General features: G+C 40.3%; 1 protein-coding gene across 2 annotated transcripts in view; it reads left to right on the forward strand.

The window, feature by feature from the left end:
- Window positions 1-20,394, forward strand: part of ETNK1 (ethanolamine kinase 1) — an 82,829-nt gene that overhangs the window by 2,722 nt on the left and 59,713 nt on the right. For both annotated transcript variants that reach the window (XM_053719109.1, XM_053719108.1), the window contains exon 2: window positions 16,457-16,716. In XM_053719109.1, the coding sequence (XP_053575084.1) occupies window positions 16,457-16,716 (260 nt within the window). The remainder of the gene's footprint in view (window positions 1-16,456; window positions 16,717-20,394) is intronic.

Consider the following 20,394-nt stretch of genomic DNA (forward strand, 5'->3'; position numbering starts at 1 on the left):
AAGATACCAAGAGAATGAAGAAAATTTGCTAATAGGAGTAAATTAGAAAGTTGCTTAAAAATTCATGCCCAATCTGTATCACGAAAGAAAAATTTTGGGTACAGTGTCCCTTTAAGATTAAAGACTCCTCTTCATGGCAATGAGTTATCCTGATGAAACTCACAGTGCCTTATGACAGCTGTATACCCGAATGAGACTTTACATCAGAGACATGGCCTTGCAGATACTTGCTTCCACCACTTTAACATCCCAGCTATACGCTCAAATTAGTTGTAAGGTGATCCTAGTTCCTTACCTTCATCAGTTCTGTTTGGCTAACGGCTCCACCCAAGATTTGACAGGGAACAATATGCACCAAAGCTCGACCCACCAACTCAGTTGTAGCATCCTCTTGCTCTGCCCCATGGGCCATTTAGGCCTTGTGGTTTGCTGTCCCCACTTGCCACTTTAGATGGGACCCCTGCTGTTTTGGGCCTTGGTGTTTGTGTACTGTTTGCACCACCTATTATTTTGCCCCTACTTTACCACCGTTTCCTAATGACTTTTTTTAGGACAGGGACAAACCCTGAATTTCGAGTGCACGTTGGGCTTCATGTGAGAAAATGTGAATGCATCGGGTGGCTCTACTTGTAGGATATTGTATAACCCATGGGTTGGCACATAGATGGGACTACTGGAGTTTTCTACTTACACAAATCTTTCACTGGAAAATCTCATCTTTTATGTTATAACAGTGATCAACAAACCCAGGCACCAGAGAGCCACTGACGCCCTAGAATTAGGCCCTGGCACCTTGGTTTAGAGGCCCAAAGACTCTGATGGGTGCCCTGATGCAGCCGTTGGCCAAACCTAAAATGTAGATCGGAACAGCTGGATCCTTTATAGGCATTGCATCTGGGAAATAGAAATCCTTTTTTTTTATTATTATATAATGACCTGAGGATGGGGATTACACTCTCTAAAATGTTACTACACTTGTGGAAAATATATATATATATATATATATATATATATATATATATATATATATATATATATATATATATAATTTCTCCAGATAACAAGTCACAAGTGCCTGGGGTGCAACAGATAGACTTGTAGAGGCAAAAGGAGTGCACTCACTAGGACTTTTCAAAAGTTTATTCCAAACATATTTGGAATAAACTTTTGAAAAGTCCTGGTGAGTGTACTTCTCCTTTTGTATATTTATATATCTATAAGTGAGTGCATATACATATTTGTCTATGAATATGCCACAAAATATATATATCATACTTCAGAGACAAAGGAGGTACTATCACACAAATCAATGTGTTAAATATGCTTGCATTAAGAAGGTTAAAGGGACAATAGTCATCTATTATATGCATAGTATATTGTATATCAGCAATTTGGCAAAACATTGTAAAAGCTCTGTATGCAAAATAATTGTTCTATAAGTATTTACCAGAGTACTTTTGTTAGTAAAATTTGCAGAGGTTTTGACAAATGGATGCAACATTTGAAAAACCTTAATTTATCTCATCTCTCCTTCTGAAGTCCCTTAGGGACATGTGAAAATAATCTCCTGCACTGATCTAATTAATCCTCGTGCTTTGGCAGTTTTTGGGAAGTGTTCTTATTTTGAAAAGTGTGTGCAGCTTGCTTTTTCAGTGATATTCACTGTGACTTCTCTTTTAAAGGGGACATTCCAGTGCAATTTATTAAGATATAGTTTACAGCAGTGATAGCCAAATCCCTAAAACATGAATGCTGTATATCAATATAAATGTATGTCTATTAAACGCCCAAATATACTTCCTAAAACTGTCCTGTGGCACAGGGGATTTAGTTAACAGGATTGCCTTTTTATGCTGTTCTCCCCTCCAGAGGGTTCTTTTGATCTTTGGCCACCCCAAAGCACATATTTTTAGTTCTGCTTTTTCCAGGGGTGACAAAACTATAAGACATAGTTGTCATAGCTCTGCATTGTCTCAGGTGCCGCAGTGACTAGTGCAGATGCCCACGTGGCCCTCAGTTTACAATAAACTTTTTTTTTTTTTTTTTTTTTTTTTTTTAATGTGTAGATACCACATATTTAAGTGCATGATTGATAGAACTAAGGGGTTAAGAACTAAGAGGAAATGGGGAAAAAAACAAAAAAACTACAGCACAAAGGGGAAATGAGGTTTAGTTTACACAAAATACAAACATGCTGACATGACAGCAATTATAACAAGAATTTCTTTGTAGTTCCCAGCTGCATGGCATCAAAATGATCCAGCCGCATCGGGGTAAATTGTAGGTGCGGAAGCCGGAAGTGGGGAGTACACTTGGTGATCTAGGGGCTCCAAATCTGGGCGCCAGGCCCTAATTTTAAAGCACCAGTTGTGTACTGGCGCCCGGTTTTGTTGAGCAGTGGTCTAACCCAGGGGTGTCAAACCAATTTGAGTTGTGGGCCATTTTCCATACAAGTGCAACAAATGTGGGTTGCACACTACCTACATATTTTGCCATTGCTATGCTTGTTTTGTGAATTGTATTATCTTTTAATGTTCTATTCTTTGGCAACACTAATTGATTCTTTGCAAAAAAACAAACTGCTATATGCAAGCAACAGCGCAATATAAAAATGCTGTAATGCATTTGAATTTCTCTTTGCACTTTTATATTTATACTGCAGTGTTTGCCGACTCATGTGAAAGGGGTGGAGACTTTCAGATGAAGTCACTAGCCCCACCCACAGGGTTCAGGTTATCACTGAGAAATTGTCAACAGGGAGCGTCCAATAAGTTCCATAAATGTGTGTTCCCTAAATATTAGCCATTTTGTGTTTTGCAAAGCTTGGCAGGCACTCCAAAGTAGTTTAAAGTGAATGTAAAATTTTGTGAATGAGTGCCCAGTTTTTAAAAAATACTGCAAAAAGTGTCAGTTAATGACCAAGGACGTGCCTGGCACATCCTCTGGGGTTTCAAGCACTGGAAGCGATTGTGATCGCTTCCAGGCACTTTCAGGGTATTGCAGTGATGCCTCTTTATTTTTTATTTTTTGCCTCCAATGCACAGAGAGCCACTCTGTGATGTGGCCCTCTCCATCAGCCATCGTGGCTGGGAGCCTTAGCAGGGAGGCGGGTGGGTGGCTCATCGTTGGAGGGACTTCCGGATCCTGTCCCTTTTTTCTTATTATAAAAAAGCCATTGTTTTTGAGCAAACTAAGTTTGGCAATTTTAACAAAAGTAACTGTCTTCTAAATTGGATAGTTTTTGTTGTATTAGAAGTTTAGTGTCTCTTCAGAAGCCTGACTTCCTCCTGCAGCGTTTTTATTTATTGACATTTGCTTGGGTAATGTTTGGCTATGCTGCCTTTTCTTGCAGTTTGCATAACACCTGGTTTGCTTGTAAAAGGGAAAATGTGCAGTGTTTTGTTTCTAGAAGGTATGAAATGCACATCCGTAATCGCACTGTGAGCTTATCTAGAGTAGGGTGTTTAGGTTTGTCAATCTCTGGAACTTTGTCATGTGCATCTGTTCATTGCTTTTTACAGGTTAATTACAATGTTTCTTGTTTTGGAAGACTGATTTTTATTGCGTTAACTCTTATTGCCAAAGGGACAGTAAAATAAAAATGAAACTTAAATGGATTGGACAGATCTTAACCCTTTTTGTTGCTAAGCCTTTTTTCACCCCAGTGCTGACCCAATTTTGAGCTTTTTTTGCTACCTAGATTTAAACCCTATTGTAATTCAAATTTTCAATGAGTGACCCACACAAATGTGTATGTATATTGTTTTACTTCTCAGCAGGCCAAGCAGATTCACAATATACCATTGTTACACTTATAATTCATGTCATGTTAGATAGCTGTGACAAAAACTGTAAAAAAGAAATAAAGTATACTTTTTTTCTTAGATTTTAGGAATACTGAAAACTGCTGTTACTGTGATCACCTTACTAAATTGTCGTCATGATTAGCCACAGGTGAAATAGGGGCCCATACAGGCTTTTGTGGGTTAGAACATAGATTAAAGAGGCCTCTTTGTTCAGAACAGAAATAAATGCACTTTTTTTTTTTTTTTTTTTTTTAAAGATTTTTTGTGTGATACTGCTCCCTTGCAGCTACAGTGAGCTTCCTGGTTCTGCCCCCTTTGTTGTGATGTCACCACTAGGGCACCAATGATCTCTGGCCAGTAGGGGGGGGGGGGATTGCTGAAAACGGTATTTGATCAATGATCCCCCTACATGACCAGAAGGCCTCGTCGCGCACCTACAGGTAGCAATGGGCATGACCAGAAGGCCTCGTTGCGCACCTACGGGTAGCGATGGGCATGACCAGAAGGCCTTGTTGCGCACCTACGGGTAGCGATGGGCATGACCAGAAGGCCTTGTCGCGCACATTGAAGGGGTTAGAGGGATATGGAAAACAAAATGTTTTTTATAATTTAGATAGAGCATGCAATTTTAAACGACGTTCTAATTTTACTTCTTTTATCAATTTTTCTTTGTTCTTTTGGTATCTTTGTTGAAAAGCAGTGACTTAAGCTTAGGAGCTGACCCATTTGTGGAGCACTATATGGCAGCAGTTTTGCAAGAATGTTATCTATTTGGGAGAGCACTAGATGGCAGCTCTTCTTCCTGTCATCTAGTGCTCAAGGTGCCTACCTAGGTATCTCTTCAGCACACCATGGGAACTTTTTTTTTTTTTAAATGGTACGCTCTGTCTGAATCATAAAGGAAAATATTTTCCAATTGACTTTATTTTTTATTTTATTCATTTTGCTTAGTTCTCTTGGTAATTGTAGGCGAGCTCAGGAGCGTGCACGTTGTGGCGGGGGCAACATCTTTTAGAACAATGATCTAAATATTGCTGCGCATAAGCTAATAGCCTACCAGGGTTTACTTGTAAGCAAAGGATACCAAGATAATAAAGCATATGTCATAATAGAAGTAAATTTGTTGTTTATCATCGTATGCTCGCTCTGACTTGTGCAAGTTTTAAAGTCGCTACCGGGAGTTTCAGACAAAACGTTGCCCAAAATACTGGAGAATTTTTAGCAAGTTTGCTATTACTTAAAGGGATAGGAAAGTCACAATTAAACTTTCATGATTCAGAGCATTTAATTTTAAAAGATACTTTTTTTTTTTTTTTTTTTTAAATTCACTTCTATGTTCAAATGTGCTTTGTTCTCTTGGTATCCCTTGTTGAAAAAGAATACACACATATACTACACTAGTGGGAGCTGCTGCTGATTGGTGCCTGAACACATTTTGTCTCTTGTGATTGGCTAAATAGATGAGTTCAGTAGCTGCCAGTAGTGCAATGCTGTTCCTTCAGCAAAGGATATCAAGAGAATGAAGCAAATTTGACAATAGAAGTAAATTGGAAAGTTATTTAAAATTGTAGGTTCTATCCAAATCATGAAAGAAAAATTTGGAGTTTCCTGTACCTTTTTTTTAAATGGATTCTAAACCCAAAATTTTTCTTTCATGATTCAGGTAGAGCAACAACTTTCTAATTTACTCCTATTATCAAATTTTCTACGTTCTCTTGCTATCTTTATTTAAAAAGCAGGCATGTAAAGCTTAGGAGCCGGCCCTTATTTGGTTCAGAACCTGGGTTATGCTTGCTTATTGGTTGCTAAATGTAGCGAGGAGCCTAAACGCGGTCGTGAGACTGCAGTGTTTTTTTACACTCTAATCCATATTACAAGTGACAAACTGTTTAAATTACCGCAAATTTGAGCGTATTGGGTTTGCAAGTTAAAAACATTTTTACTTTCAACTTTGTAGTACGTGCGCTACCAGACATTGGAGTTGAGCGGAGTTAGCATGTAAACAGGCACGATAATTGTCGCTCCATTCGTTATCTAGCCCTATGTTGGTAGCTTTTCCTATAATTAACTTGCAAAAATTATGCTTTTTCCACTCCCCCCAGAGATGCTGGAGGGAACACTGCAAAGGAGGGGTAGTAAAATACGCTTGCTTGCAAAGGGTGTATCCCTGGGCTGCTCTAACTTGCCAAAACTGTAATTATTGATGATTTTATTATTATTATTATATTTATTTTTCTTCAACAGTTTTCTCATTGTTTGTAACATTATATGACCATAATATCAGGCTATTGTTGATACAAATAATATGGATATGTACGTGTGTGTATCATGGGCTTTACCCACTGATTGTTGGAGCCTTTAAGGAGCTATTTTTCGGAGCCTTGTGCCACGTTGGGTAACTCCCTCAGTGCAAATATTGGCTTAAGAAAGTAAATATGTGCTGTAAATCCTCAGTACAAAAAAAGTGCAAGTACTTGCTGCTAATTTGTCCTATACATGAAAGTGAATATGCAGAATTCTAATGAGTTAAAGGGACATTCTACTGCAAACATGATATGATATAGCACAATTTTTATATCACTGACTACTGTCTCTTTAAGAAGCACACTAAAACCATTAGCTGTCTGCATTTGTGGTAACGACATAAAACAAGGAAGCGGTGGTAAAGCAAACAGCGGAAAATCAGCACTTGTACATGAAACGCACTCGTCTGTTTTCTGCTACTAAAATTGGTTTTCCATATTACTTTCCATGTACTTAGGTCAACAACCCATATATTATAGTATTTAACCCCTTAATGACTGATGTACTTATGTCAACAACCCATATATTATAGTATTTAACTCCTTAATGACTGATATACCATGTAGTTATGTCAACGACCTATTATAGTATTTAACCCCTTAATGACTGATGCACTTTTGTCAATAACCCATACCCATTCTGTTTTATTATAGTATTTAACCCCTTAATGACCACAATGTACCATGTATGCCGCCGGTCGTTACGGGGTTTCTTGTTTATGATAGTGCTATTATACCTTCCTCCTCCCTACTAGTTACTGAAAATAGCTATTAATGCAATCCCCATATTAACCCTTAAGGGGTTAATTTAACCCCTTGCATATGGATTTCCACAGATAATTTTGTATGCGATCGGTAGTACAGTCAAAACTAAACTGGACTTTTTTAATTTACTTCTATTATCAAATTTGTTTTGCCCTGTTGGTATCTTTTGTTGAAGAGTAAATCCTGGCTGATAGCAGTCCATGGCAGCAGCATTTGCAACTTTACAGCCATGTTCCATAGTTGCTAACACTGCTGTCAGATTGCAAAAAACACGTGCGCGCTCCTGAGCTCACCCATGATTACACTTTTTTACAAAGAATACCTAGAGAACTAAGCAAAACTGACAATTGGAAAGTTGTTTTATGGGACATGAAATTAAATGTCTTTGATTTATACAGTGCATGCCATTTAAAAAAAAAAAAAAAAAACAGAACAAAAAATGTTTTCCAATTTACTACTAGTCTCTAAATTTTGTTTCATTTTCTTGGATTCTTTGTTGAAAAGCATACCTAGGTAGACTTAGGAGCTGCTGATTGGTGGCTGCACGTAGTTGCCTCATGCTGTTGGTTCACCCATGTCCATTGCTGTTCAACAAAGGAGATACAAATAGACTGAAGCAAATTAGATAATGGAAGTAAATTGGAAAGTTGTTTAAAATTTGTATTCTCCATCTGAATCATGAAAGAAAAATGTTGGGTTTCATATCCCTTTAAAATATCATGCTCTATCCATTCCCATGTAAGTTACATTTTGACTTTACTGCCCCTTTAAGTCAATTACCCAGGGAATTTTCAAACCCATCCTGGCGCTGTATACGATAATGTGATAATTGGGGGTCACTCTGTAGTGAGTACGAGTGATTCTTGCTACTTCCCGGCCCTTTAAACTTTGCAGAGCCTCACAAAATACATTTCATGTGTAGGGCTTTCTGCGCTTACGGTTTGAGCCTTGGTAGATTTGCTGAGTAGGAGTATCTGCATTCTTTGGCAATGCGTTGCTTGTTTAAAACTCTGAAGTTGGCTGGATTGACATTTAATGAATGGGCAGATTGCGTCTAACCTCAGTCTTAGATTAAGAAATGTCTCCTTTTAAAATTCTGCTGTTAAATGCAGCACTGTAGGTGCGGTTTGTGTGTGCTTTATAGTATTTATTTTTATGACGTAGTCCCCGTGCTTGCATGTAAAAAGCTTTAGGCTAGATAAACTTTAGAGGGCGTATTCTGATTCTACCTAAATGTGATATGGAAATAGACTGTTGATTCAAAGTAGTTTCTCTTAAAGGGATACAAAGGTCAGAATTAAATGTGAATGGGGTGCATTTCTACTTCTATTGGCAAAAATGCGTTTTTTTTTTTTGGTTTTTTTTTATGTATTTTAGCAGGATACGCACATATGTTGTGAGTGCCCTGTGCACCAGCAGTTAAACATCACACCTTCTCAGAGTCTAAACAGTTGCTTGTGTTACACAAATTCAAGGGACAGTCTACTCCATAATATTTGTTTAAAAAATAGATAATCCCTTTATTACCCATCCCCCAGTTTTGCATAACCAACACTGTTCTGTTAATACTTTCTTTCCTAAGATATGGTGAGTCCACGGAATCATCAATTACTAGTGGGAATATCACTCCTGGCCAGAAGGAGGAGGCAAAGTGCACCACAGCAAAGCTGCTATATATGTCCCTTCCCTTACCCATAACCTCCAGTCATTCTCTTTGACTGCGGTGCAAGGAGGAGGTGAAGTTTTGGTGTCTGATCTTCAATCAAGATTTTTTTTATTTTAAAGCAGAGTAGGTTTGCTCCCCAGAGGCAGAACTTTTTTCATTTTCTGCAATGAGAATTTTTTTTTTAGTGAAATTTTTCTGCAGTGTCTCTAAGGAGCTGGTGTTGCTGTGTTTGTTGCCCTTACTCGGTCTGCATGAGGACTGGTTCATGTACAGCCTCGCTGATGTCTGCTGTACGTTCCCACAGTGTCAGTCTGCCTGGGAACCTGCTTTACTGTACTGCTGGGGTGACGGACTGGAGAAATACTGGATTATCAGATAAAAATTACTGGAGAATTGAATTGTGGCCCCAGGGGGGCTTTGGCTAGGGACATGGAAGGAGTCGGGAGTAAATTAATTTAGAGATTTCCTCCCAGTAAGTGCCATAGTACAAACAAATCTGCTTAAAGGGCCAGTATACACTGATATTACAGATCCATATACCAATAGTAAATGCACTAATTACTGAACTGAGACATTTATAGGATATTAAGAAACAATACATTTTGTAATTTTTACCTTTCTTATTCCCTCTCCTGGAATTAATCTAGACAGTGCTTACACTCCCCAAGGAAAGGGCTGAGCTGTGCTTGAGACTAGCACGCCCACCCTCCAATCATAGGCCATATGCAAATCCACAATTTACAGTGAAAGCTGAAATCCTGACAGCCTGCAGACGTGATTTGTGTTTTGCAGCTTGAGCTTTATTAATATTTGTTATTTGTGGAAACACAAACATTTCTTTTGGGCTTGTTTATTTCAAGTTCCACTTAATTAAACATTCTTTAATAAAATCCCAGTGTTTGCTGTCCCTTTACTCTAAGAACAATCTCCTCTTGTGACATTTTCCCCATAAATTCCCTCATAACAATTTTACCTCTAAGTTTTTTGCTACTTCATGGGATTGACCATTATCATCTCGTTGAATGCAGATCCCATGCTACTGAAGTACAGTGGAGCAATCCACATACGGATACGGCTAACTACCTAGTCTCACCGTTTCCATGGCCTCTTTTTTTGCACAGACCTGCCCCTGTCTAAGTCCTGCAGGCCATTGTACAATTCCTAGGTTACTCTGAGACTGAGATGCTGAAGATCATTGCACACATCTCCTACTGCAGCACTTTGCATATTCTTGGAGACCGGCAATGTGTGCTGTATGCCTCAGCAGCGTATCGCCTACAGCACGTCTTAGGGTATGATTTCAATTCCGTGGGAAAAGGCTAGCGCACAACAAATCTTTACATTAGGGTATGAGTTACATTCCGTGGGCTCATTACACAGACCTGCCCTTGCATCAGTGTACAGCATGTGTAACCTCATCACCCATTTGCACAGCATTTCTCCGGTATATGGGATCTTGCATGTCACCATGCTGTACACTGATGCAGGGGCAGGTCTGTGTAATGAGCCCACGGAATGTAACTCATACCCTAATGTAAAGATTTGTTGTGCGCTAGCCTTTTCCTGCTCTCACTCAGCCCTCTTCTCACACTACCGCCGCACCACCGCTCGGCGCTATTGAATTAGGGGGCAGGTTTGTCACTTGTAATGAGTCCATAGAGCATAAATCGTACCCGAAGACGTACTGTAGGTGATACGCTGCTGAGGCATACAGCACACATTGCTGGTCTGCGGTCTCCAAGAATTATGCGATACGCTGCAGTAGGAGATGTGTGCAATGTAAACATTTGTTGTGCGCTCTTTTCCTGCTCTCACTCAGCCACTCTGGGCTATTTTTTAATAATAAATTTTTTTAGAAAAGCTTTTACTCCTCCTGCTTGCCCGCAGCAGGGGCTAAAGGTAAAAAAAAACCCCACATGCCCTGTGCCCAGAACTGACTTACGTCGCAGAAGCTGTTCTGGCGGGTAAAAGTATCAATGATATTGCATCTAAAAAAAGTATCAAATTCAGGAGCAGAGCAGCCATTAGCCAATAATTTCAAAGTGCTGTTTGCACTAAAAATGTGCCGCTTGTCCATTTGAAAGCACTGCACTAGCCAGAACAAAAAAAATCCTGTTGAAGAAAAAATTCTCTGTTTAACAGACCTGGCCGTTCTTTCTGCAGGCAGGCTCCACTTTCTGCGATATCGCAGATCGCACTATGTTCTGCCTTGGGGGTTTGCTCTGATCTTTCTAAAGGGTCTAGCCTTAGCCCATGTCAGTCTCTTTAGTAGGGCAATGGTGGCTTTTAAGCAATTGGGAACTTGTGGGGTACAATCCTCCCTGTGTTTTCCCAAAACATTTTGCTGCCCTATTTAGATAGCCTGAGTAAGTTTGTTCTGTATTTTCACAGGTCCATGTGAGGGTTGGCATCCTCTCAAACCAGGTGAGCTGTCCTGCTGCCAGACAGATAAATATTGAGGTAAGTGCCAGTTTTATTTTTCTTTGTAGCAGGGAAAAATTTGGCACTTATTCAGCTGAAACGCTGCAGGGACGTTTTTTATTATTCCTGTCAGGGTGCAGGTTTTTATGGCAAGGATCGTGTTTTTTTTTTTTTTTTTTTTTTCCCTCAGTTTGCTGTGGGTTGCAGGACAGGTAGGGCACCTCAGTAATTCTGCTGAGGTGTAGAGTGTTGCCTGGGGTATGTTTTCTTGATTTGGTCATTTTTATTATTTTTTTTTGCTTCTTTTTGTATTATGGACCAGGAGGCTGTGCATGATTTTACCTGTAGCTTATATTTTGATGCCCAGGTGAAACCCCCAGTACCTTTTTTTGTTCATGTATTGAAAGAACTTTAGCTTATAGAAATAGACTTTTTGAGCCATCATTAGCTAAGGCGGATGCTGTTCAGGAGCCTCCTGTTTCAGATGTGCCGCAGCTTTCTCCTCAAGCGTCCCAATCCTATTCATCTGCACATGCAGTGCCCTGCGTTTCCTCTCATACTCCGTCTGGAGTTATTTTGCAAGATATTACTGCCAGGTATCTTCTGCAGTATCTGAAGCGCTGCCTGCTTTTTCCCTTGTTGCAGGGAAATCGCAAAAGGATATTTAAAGAAACAGTAAGGTTTCTGATCTTGAAGTGGCTAATCAAAATATTTCCTCTCAGAAGTCTGAGGATAAAAATTCTTCGGGTGCATCTGAGGGTGAAATTTCAGATTCAGGCAGTATAATTCCTTCTTCTGATGCTGAAGTTGTGTGGAAGGCTTGCTCAACCAAGAATTGGTTTAAACATTTTATTTTTTCTGTACCTCTGATTTCGCAAATGCTATTAAATGTACAGATTGGTTTGAACTTTGTCTCCAAGAATGTTGCTGTTAAGGCACTGCCACAGCTTTCTCCTTTTATGTTCTAAGCCTATATGGTGTCACATGCAGTACCCTGTGGTTCCTCTCAATCTCCTGTAGGAGTGTATTTGCTTACAGAAGTTGCAAGCTCAGGTATCTTCTGCGGTATATGTGGCTTGGTCTGTTTTCCTTTACTTCAGGGAAAAGGCAAGAGGACATTTTAAGTCTCAGATAAGAGGGTTTCTGCTTCACATGCTGCTACGCAGGTTTGTCTTCTTCCAAGTTAGTGAGTAGGATTCGCTGGTAGTTTCTGAGGCTGAAATCTCAGATCTCGACAGTATAATTCCTTCATCTGTGGTATCCTTCAGTTGTTTGCTTTAAAGCCTCTTATATTGTCAGGAGGTCTTGGCTGACTGGATGACACCGATCCCTATCGTTGTCTTTCCTTTGGCAAGGCAGGTCTAAGTCAGTGCCGGTAAGTAAAGTACTGCTTCTAGTGCTTGCTTGATTCAGATTGCTTCACTTCCAACTAAAAACATTCATAGTTGCTGGGTGGTTAATATCGATCTGATCTCAAAAATTTAAATATTTATTTTTATGATCATTACACTTTGACTCCCCCCCCCCAGGGCCTTGTTTAGGAGCAACCAGGCAGCTGCCAGGGGCACCAGCCACACAGCAGGACTCCTGAGAATAAGATCTGAGCTTTAATCCTATTGATACACGTACAGTCGTATGCAATTCAGGTATAGCTTACCTCCCCTATAAAAAAGTGCTTTCTTTATTTTGAGGGATGGGTGGGGGTAATGAAGAGAGAGGGTACTCATAAATGAAAAGCCTAATCAAGGGGTACAGGAGAGGAGAGAAAAAAGGTTGGGACCTGCTGATTTAGAGCAATGTCTTGTCTTATTAGACTGTACTAGCCGCCGGGCATTGTGGCTGAAATCTATGGTCAGCTGAGAAGCCTACCTGTGGTTTAGTGGTACAGCCTAGGCTTTATAGTTCTGCAGTTGCAGATTCAATTCTTCTTGTTTTCTCCAAATGCACTCTTCTAGTGTCTCCTTTTAAGGATGAGACTTTGTTTAGGTCATGCCTTTTCAAGTCCAATGTAAGTTTTCCTCCCAGGGGCAGATCTCTCTTTCTAGAGTATCTGCAATCCAAGTAGGATTAGAGGCATTCCTTGAACTGGATTCAGGGTCTTCATCTCTGGGAGTGACAGTTCCAGTCCCAGTTTGGGAATGGGATATAGGTATATACCTCCAAATATTTCAGATTCTGTCCATCAAAGTAGTATCCTTTCTCCCTTGGTTCTAGTGGGCCCGTTCATAACAAACTTAGACCTGAGAGATTTATTGTTTCCTTAAACAGAATCTTCTTTAGTTTTCTTAGTTTGCACCATCACAGTCGGACGTTTAGGTCTTTTTCTGGACAATATATAGTTCAGGTATCAACCTGACTTTGAGCTAACTCTTTTTAGAGATCTTGTCCAATCTTCTTTTCCGGGGAAGGCAAATGAATGTGGAGAAGAGTTCCCTTGTTCTATCCACAAGGGTAATTTTATTTGGGACTACCGCCACAATACCCTGAATGCACCCAAATTCGTTTGATCTCTGAAGTTATGCATGGTCAGGTCTGGTCAGTACCTGGATGGGAGACCTCCTGGGAACACCAGGTGTGGTATGCTTGGACCTTATTTGATTCTTTATCTAGGAGATGTCTTTCAAAGGTCAGAAAATCAAGGATTTATTCCATTTCCCCACTCTGCAGTCTTCTGTCCGGCTAACACTAAGCTCTAGTGGCCGGTGGATAGCTTAGGCATCTTGCAACCAGGAGGTTGGGAGTTTGGATTTAGCTGCAGTTGATCTCTCTTCAATTTTCTGTGACCCTATGTATGGAGGGAATTGGTCTGATGGTATTCCAGGGACATCATTCCTTTTGCTATTTTCCATGACATGGAGAACTTTTGGATATGTCTTAAAGGATAGATATAGATCAGATGACAAGTCTTTCTCCCGTAGATGATGTGACCACGGATGCCAACCTGCTGGGCTGGTAAGCTGTCTGGGTCTTGTTTTAAGGATTATGGACTCTGATGTATCTTCTCTCCTCTTTAAACATCTTGGAGTTGAGAGCAATTCGCAACGACTTGACCTCAGTCGTCCCTAGCTTGGTTCCAGTCGGACAATATCACCTCAAGGGTTTATATCAACCATTAGGGAGGAACTAGGGGTTCCTAAGCCATGTAGGAGGTGACTTGGTTTGTTGAGGAAACTCACATTTGCTGTTGGTCATCCACTTTCCAGGGGTGGAAAATTGGGAGTCGGACTTCTAAACAGACTGATAATTCATCCCGTGGAGTGAGCATTTCCATCCGGAACTGTTCTCTAGGTAGACCCTCACATGGGGGGTTTCAGGAGTTGGTTTCTGTGAGCGTTTCAACAGAACGCCAAGTTTCGACGGTACTTTTTATGGTCCTGTGATCCGCAGACTGTCCTGATAGATGTTCTGGCGTTTTTCTTGGTTTTCAGTCTTGCATACATTTTTTTCCTTTTTGTTCTCTTTCCACAAGTCATTACTCGTATTTTCAGGTGAGAACGGAGGTGATTTTATTAGCCCCTGCGTGGCCTTGCAGGATCTGGTATGCAGACCTAGTGGAAATGTCGTCTCTCCACCTTGGAGACTACCTCTGAGGAAGGACTTCTGATTCTTGGTCTTTTCCTTCATCTAAATCTCTGAATCTGACTGCTTGAAGATAAGACGCTTAGTTTTTTTTCTAAGCGGGGGGTTTTTCTGAATTTTTTTTTTTTTTTATCCTTTCTCCAGGGTAGTCTGGAGAAGGGTGTGTCAGTCAGTACCCTGAAGGGTCAGTTTTCTGCATTATCTTTTTTGCTACATAAGCATCTGGTGGATGTGCAATCTTTTTGTAAGACACTGGTCTACATCAGGCCTATGTTTAAGTCTGTTGCTCTCCCTTAGGGTTTTACCCTTGTTCTTATAGTTTTGCAGTAGGCTTTGTTTGAGCCTTTACTTTCCATAGATATTAAGTTGTTATCTTGGAAGATTTTGTTTCTTATTGCTATCTTTTCTGCTTGGAGAGTCTCGGAGGTCTCAGTTTTGCAGTGTGATTTGCCTTATCTTTCATGCAGTTAAGGCGGTTATTCGTACTAGTTAGGCTTTCTTAAGTGGTTTCGGATATATATAATATATTTATCAGAAAATTGTTGTTCCTTCTCTGTGTCCTTATCTATCTTCTCATAAGGAAAGTTTGTTGCACAACTTTGCTGTGCATGCTTTTATTTTCTATCTACAGGCGACTAAGGATTGTCGCCAGTTTGCTGTTTGTTTCTCTGGGAAACATAAAGGTCAGAAAGATTCAGCTACTTCTTTCTTTTTGGTTGAGTAGTATAATGCATTTGGCTTATGAGACTGCAGGATAGCAGCCTCCGGAGAGAATTTCAGCTCATTTCACTAGGGCTGTCCCTTCTTCTTGGGCTTTCAAGAAGGACGTTTCTGTAGAACAGATTTGCAAGGCTGCAACTTGGTCCTCTCTGCATACTTTTTCCAAATTTGATATTTTTGTCTGAGCTGAGGCATCTTTTGGGGGAGAGGTTCTTCATGCTGTGGTGCCTTCTGTTTAGGTTACCTGTCTTGTCCCTCTCTAATCATCTGTGTCCTCTAGCTTGGGTATTGGTTCCCACTAGTAATTGATGATTCCATGGACTCACCATATCTTAGGAAAGAAAACATAATTTATGCTTACCTGATAAATGTATTTATCTTTTTCCATTTTCCCTTCGGCTGAATGACTGGAGGTTATGGGTAAGGGAAGTGACGTATATAGCCGCTTTGCTGTGGGGCTCTTTGCCTACTCCTGCTGGCCAGGAGTGATATTCCCACTAGTAATTGATTCCGTTGACTCACCATATCCAGAAAGAAATAGATTTATCAGGTAAACATAAATTGTTTTTTTACCTCTGTGATTACCTTGTATCTAAGCCTCTGCAGGCTGACCCCTTATCACATGGCTATTTATTGACTTGCATTTTAGCCGATTTGTGCTGTCCTGCGCAATTCCACAGGAGTGAACACAATGTTATCTGTATGGCACACATGAATTGGCAGTCTCTTGTGAAAAGCTAATAAAAAGCATGTGATAAGCGGCTGTCTTTAGTGGCTTAGAAACAGGCAGAAATGTAGAGGTTTAAATGTTATAAAGTATATTAATATAACAATGTTGTTGTGCAAAGCTGGGCAATGGGTAGTAAAGGCGTTGGCTAACTTTTTAAACAATAACAATTTTGGTGTTGACTGTCCCAAGTCTTCACTGACGCAATACACAGCACGAGCACCAGCTCTGAGCAAAAATGGTGTTTTGTATCCTGGTCTTCTAGTCGCGTGTAGCATTCATGCATATGCCAGTGAAACAGGAATAGCTGTAACTAGAAGCATTTTAGCTAATAAATGTATGATGTAAATGCATCCACACAACTTTCATTTTCAACCTTCTGTCTCCTTTTTTTAAACTGCTGCATAAAATATTTATTAGCATAGTACTTCTAACCCTGGCTGATCTGCTTTAATTCTCCCCCCCTCAGGTTTTTACTGATGGAATTACCAATAAACTAATTGGATGTCATGTTGGAGACGAAATGAAGGATGTTGTCCTTGTTCGTATCTATGGGAATAAAACTGAGCTGCTTGTTGATAGAGATGAGGAACTGAAGAGCTTTCGTGTTCTGCAGTCTCATGGATGTGCACCTCAACTCTACTGCACGTTCAACAATGGATTATGCTACAAGTTTATGCAAGGCGAGGCACTGGACCCAGAGCACGTCTGCAATCCAACCATTTTCAGGTATTTGCATGTTTTGTCTGTTTTTTATTTGTAGATCTGTAACAGGCTCCAAGTAAAGGCGCTACAAACTAGCGGGATAGAGTGCGTGAGTGGGTGGCTCGTTATCTGAGGAACAAAACGGGAAGTTTGAGCGAGTTGTGGTTGGGCAGCTAGATAAGAGCCATTATGATATTCACGATTTGCTGATGTAACTGAGGGAAAGATGGTTGAATGGGTGCATTTTTTTAAACCCTATCATTAAATACCATATATTTTACCAGAGTTACTTATATTCGCCCTATTGTTGCTAAGCCTCTCTTACCCCAGTGCTGAGCCAATTTTTAGCTTTTTTTCCTACCTACATGTAAACCCTATTGTAAGGCAAATTTCAGTGAGTGAGCCACACAAATAATATATTTCTCCAACATTGGTGTGTCCGGTCCACGGCGTCCTCAATTACTTGTGGGAAATGTTCTCCCCCACAGGGAAAGGCAAGGAGAGCACACAGCAAGAGCTGTCCATATAGCTCCCCCTCTGGCTCCGCCCCCAGTCATTCTCCTTGCCGCTCTGAACGTTTTTTTATTGATCTGGCTTGTTTTAGACACCTAAATCTAGTCAGGAAGGCCCCTTCACTCTAGTGTGCTGAGGGAGGAAGCCTCATTTTGGCACTTCAGCTGTGCAGTTGAATTTCAAGGCAGTGCATGCAGATTCATGTGAGAGGGTCCTGTGGTTCAGAAAGTGACTCCAAAAGGCTTTTTTCTGTGAATGGTGACCCCTAAGGAAGGTAAAAAGCTGCAGCAAGGCTGTAGCTGGGATTGTGGTGTGTAAAAACGGTTAAATCCAACAATTAGCTCCGGTTTGCTTGTTTTAAGAGCTAGAGTCTCCATATTTGCTGTGCAATACTTTCTAAGCATTAAGACACTGGGGTCCAAATTTCAGAAAAAATCTGATATTTCCTTCATAGTTTTTTGAACATTCAGAAATAAATGTGTCATTTTATTTAAAGAGACAGTAATGTTTTTGTTTAAAATCGTTTTTATTGCATTGTTTGCCTGCCTAAATCTGTTTATGATGTCTGTTCCATCAGATAACCTATGTTCTGTGTGTATAGAGACAAATGTGGTTCCCCCTTCGAGTGTTTGTGATAATTGCGCCATAGCGTCCAAACAAAATCAGGACAGCTCTGTTATTTTTCATAATGTTGCCCAAGATGATTTATCTAATGAAGGTAGTGGGGATAGCTCTACATCCTTTCCTTCTGTGTCTACACCAGCTTTGCCCGCGCAGGCGACACCTAGCGCGCCAGTGCTTATTTCTATGCAACAATTATCAGCAGTAGTGGATAATTCTATAGCAAATCTTTTATCCAAACTGCCAGTTTTTCAGAGAAAGCGTGATTGTTCAGTTTTAAATACAGATAAAAAGGATGAACAATCAGACGCTGACGATGCCTTATCTATTTTACCCTCACATCAATCGGAATTGGCTGTGAGGGAAGGGCTGTCTGAGGGTGAAATTTCAGACTCAGGAAAAATTTCTCAACAGGCAGAACCTGATCTAGTGGCATTTAAGTTTAAGCTAGAACATATCCGTGCTTTGCTTAAGGAGGTATTAGCTACTCTGGATGACTGTGATTCCATGGTAGTACCAGAGAAGTTGTGCAAATTGGACAAATTTTTAGAGGTCCCAGTGCACGACGACGCTTTTCCAATACCTAAGAGGGTAGCTAACATAGTGGAAAAGGAGTGGGAGAAGCCAGGTGTACCCTTTGCCCCACCTCCTATATTTAAGAAAATGTTTCCCATAGTAGACCCTAGAAGGGACGCATGGCAAACGGTCCCGAAGGTTGAGGGAGCTGTTTCAAAACTAGCGAAGCGCACAACTATTCCTATAGAGGACAGCTGCGCTTTCAAAGATCCTATGGATAAAAAATTGGAAGGATTGCTTAAAAAGATTTTTGTTCAGCAAGGGTTCATCCTTCAACCAGCTACGTGTGTTATTACTGTTACTTCAGCGGCGTCCTTTTGGTTCGAAGAACTAGAAAGGTCGCTCCAGAAAGAGACTTCCTATGAAGAAGTCATGGACAGAATTCACGCATTAAAGTTAGCTAATTCCTTATATTGGATGCCGCCTTTCAAATAACGAAATTGGCGGCGAAAAACTCAGGTTTCTTCTGTTAAGTGTGATCAGTCCACGGGTCATCATTACTTCTGGGATATTACTCCTCCCCAACAGGAAGTGCAAGAGGATTCACCCAGCAGAGCTGCATATAGCTCCTCCCCTCTACGTCACTCCCAGTCATTCTCTTGCACCCAACGACTAGATAGGATGTGTGAGAGGACTATGGTGATTATACTTAGTTTTATATCTTCAATCAAAAATTTGTTATTTTAAAATAGCACCGGAGTGTGTTATTATCTCTCTGGCAGAGTTTGAAGAAGAATCTACCAGAGTTTTTGTTATGATTTTAGCCGGAGTAGTTAAGATCATATTGCTGTTTCTCGGCCATCTGAGGAGAGGTAAACTTCAGATCAGGGGACAGCGGGCAGATGAATCTGCATAGAGGTATGTAGCAGTTTTTATTTTCTGACAATGGAATTGATGAGAAAATCCTGCCATACCGATATAATGTCATGTATGTATACTTTACACTTCAGTATTCTGGGGAATTGGTACTTCACTAGAATTACACTGTAAGAAATACATAAAGCTGTTTAATAACTAGAGATTATGTTTAACATTTTTGCTGGAATGTAAAATAGTTTTCATTTACTGAGGTACTGAGTGAATAAATGTTTGGGCACTATTTTTCCACTTGGCAGTTGCTTAATCTGTTTTCTGACAGTTTCTGTTCTCCCTCACTGCTGTGTGTGAGGGGGAGGGGCCGTTTTTTGGCGCTTTTACTACGCATCAAATATTTCAGTCAGCAACTCATTGTATTCCCTGCATGATCCGGTTCATCTCTACAGAGCTCAGGGGTCTTCAAAACTTATTTTGAGGGAGGTAATTTCTCTCAGCAGAGCTGTGAGAATTATAGTTTGACTGAGATAAAAAACGTTTATTCTGTAATTTGTTTCCTGCTTTCAGAATTTGTTATCTTTGCTAATGGGATTAAACCTTTGCTAAAGTTGTGTTATTTACAAGGATTGAGGCTATAACTGTTTCAATTTATTAATTTTCTACTGTCATAGATCTTCTGTGCTTCTTAAAGGCACAGTACGTTTTAATATTATTCTAATTGAATTGTATTTCCAAGTTACAAGTTTATTTGCTAGTGTGTTAAACATGTCTGATTCAGAGGATGATACCTGTGTCATTTGTTGCAATGCCAAAGTGGAGCCCAATAGAAATTTATGTACTAACTGTATTGATGCTACTTTAAATAAAAGTCAATCTGTACAAATTGAACAAATTTCACCAAACAACGAGGGGAGAGTTATGCCGACTAACTCGCCTCACGTGTCAGTACCTACATCTCCCGCTCAGAGGGAGGTGCGTGATATTGTAGCACCGAGTACATCTGGGCGGCCATTACAAATCACATTACAGGATATGGCTACTGTTATGACTGAGGTTTTGGCTAAATTACCAGAGCTAAGAGGTAAGCGTGATCACTCTGGGGTGAGAACAGAGTGCGCTGATAATATTAGGGCCATGTCAGACACTGCGTCACAGGTGGCAGAACATGAGGACGGAGAG

The sequence above is a fragment of the Bombina bombina genome, chromosome 6, assembly GCF_027579735.1.
Source record: "Bombina bombina isolate aBomBom1 chromosome 6, aBomBom1.pri, whole genome shotgun sequence".
In the NCBI taxonomy this organism is placed as follows: Eukaryota; Metazoa; Chordata; class Amphibia; order Anura; family Bombinatoridae; genus Bombina; species Bombina bombina.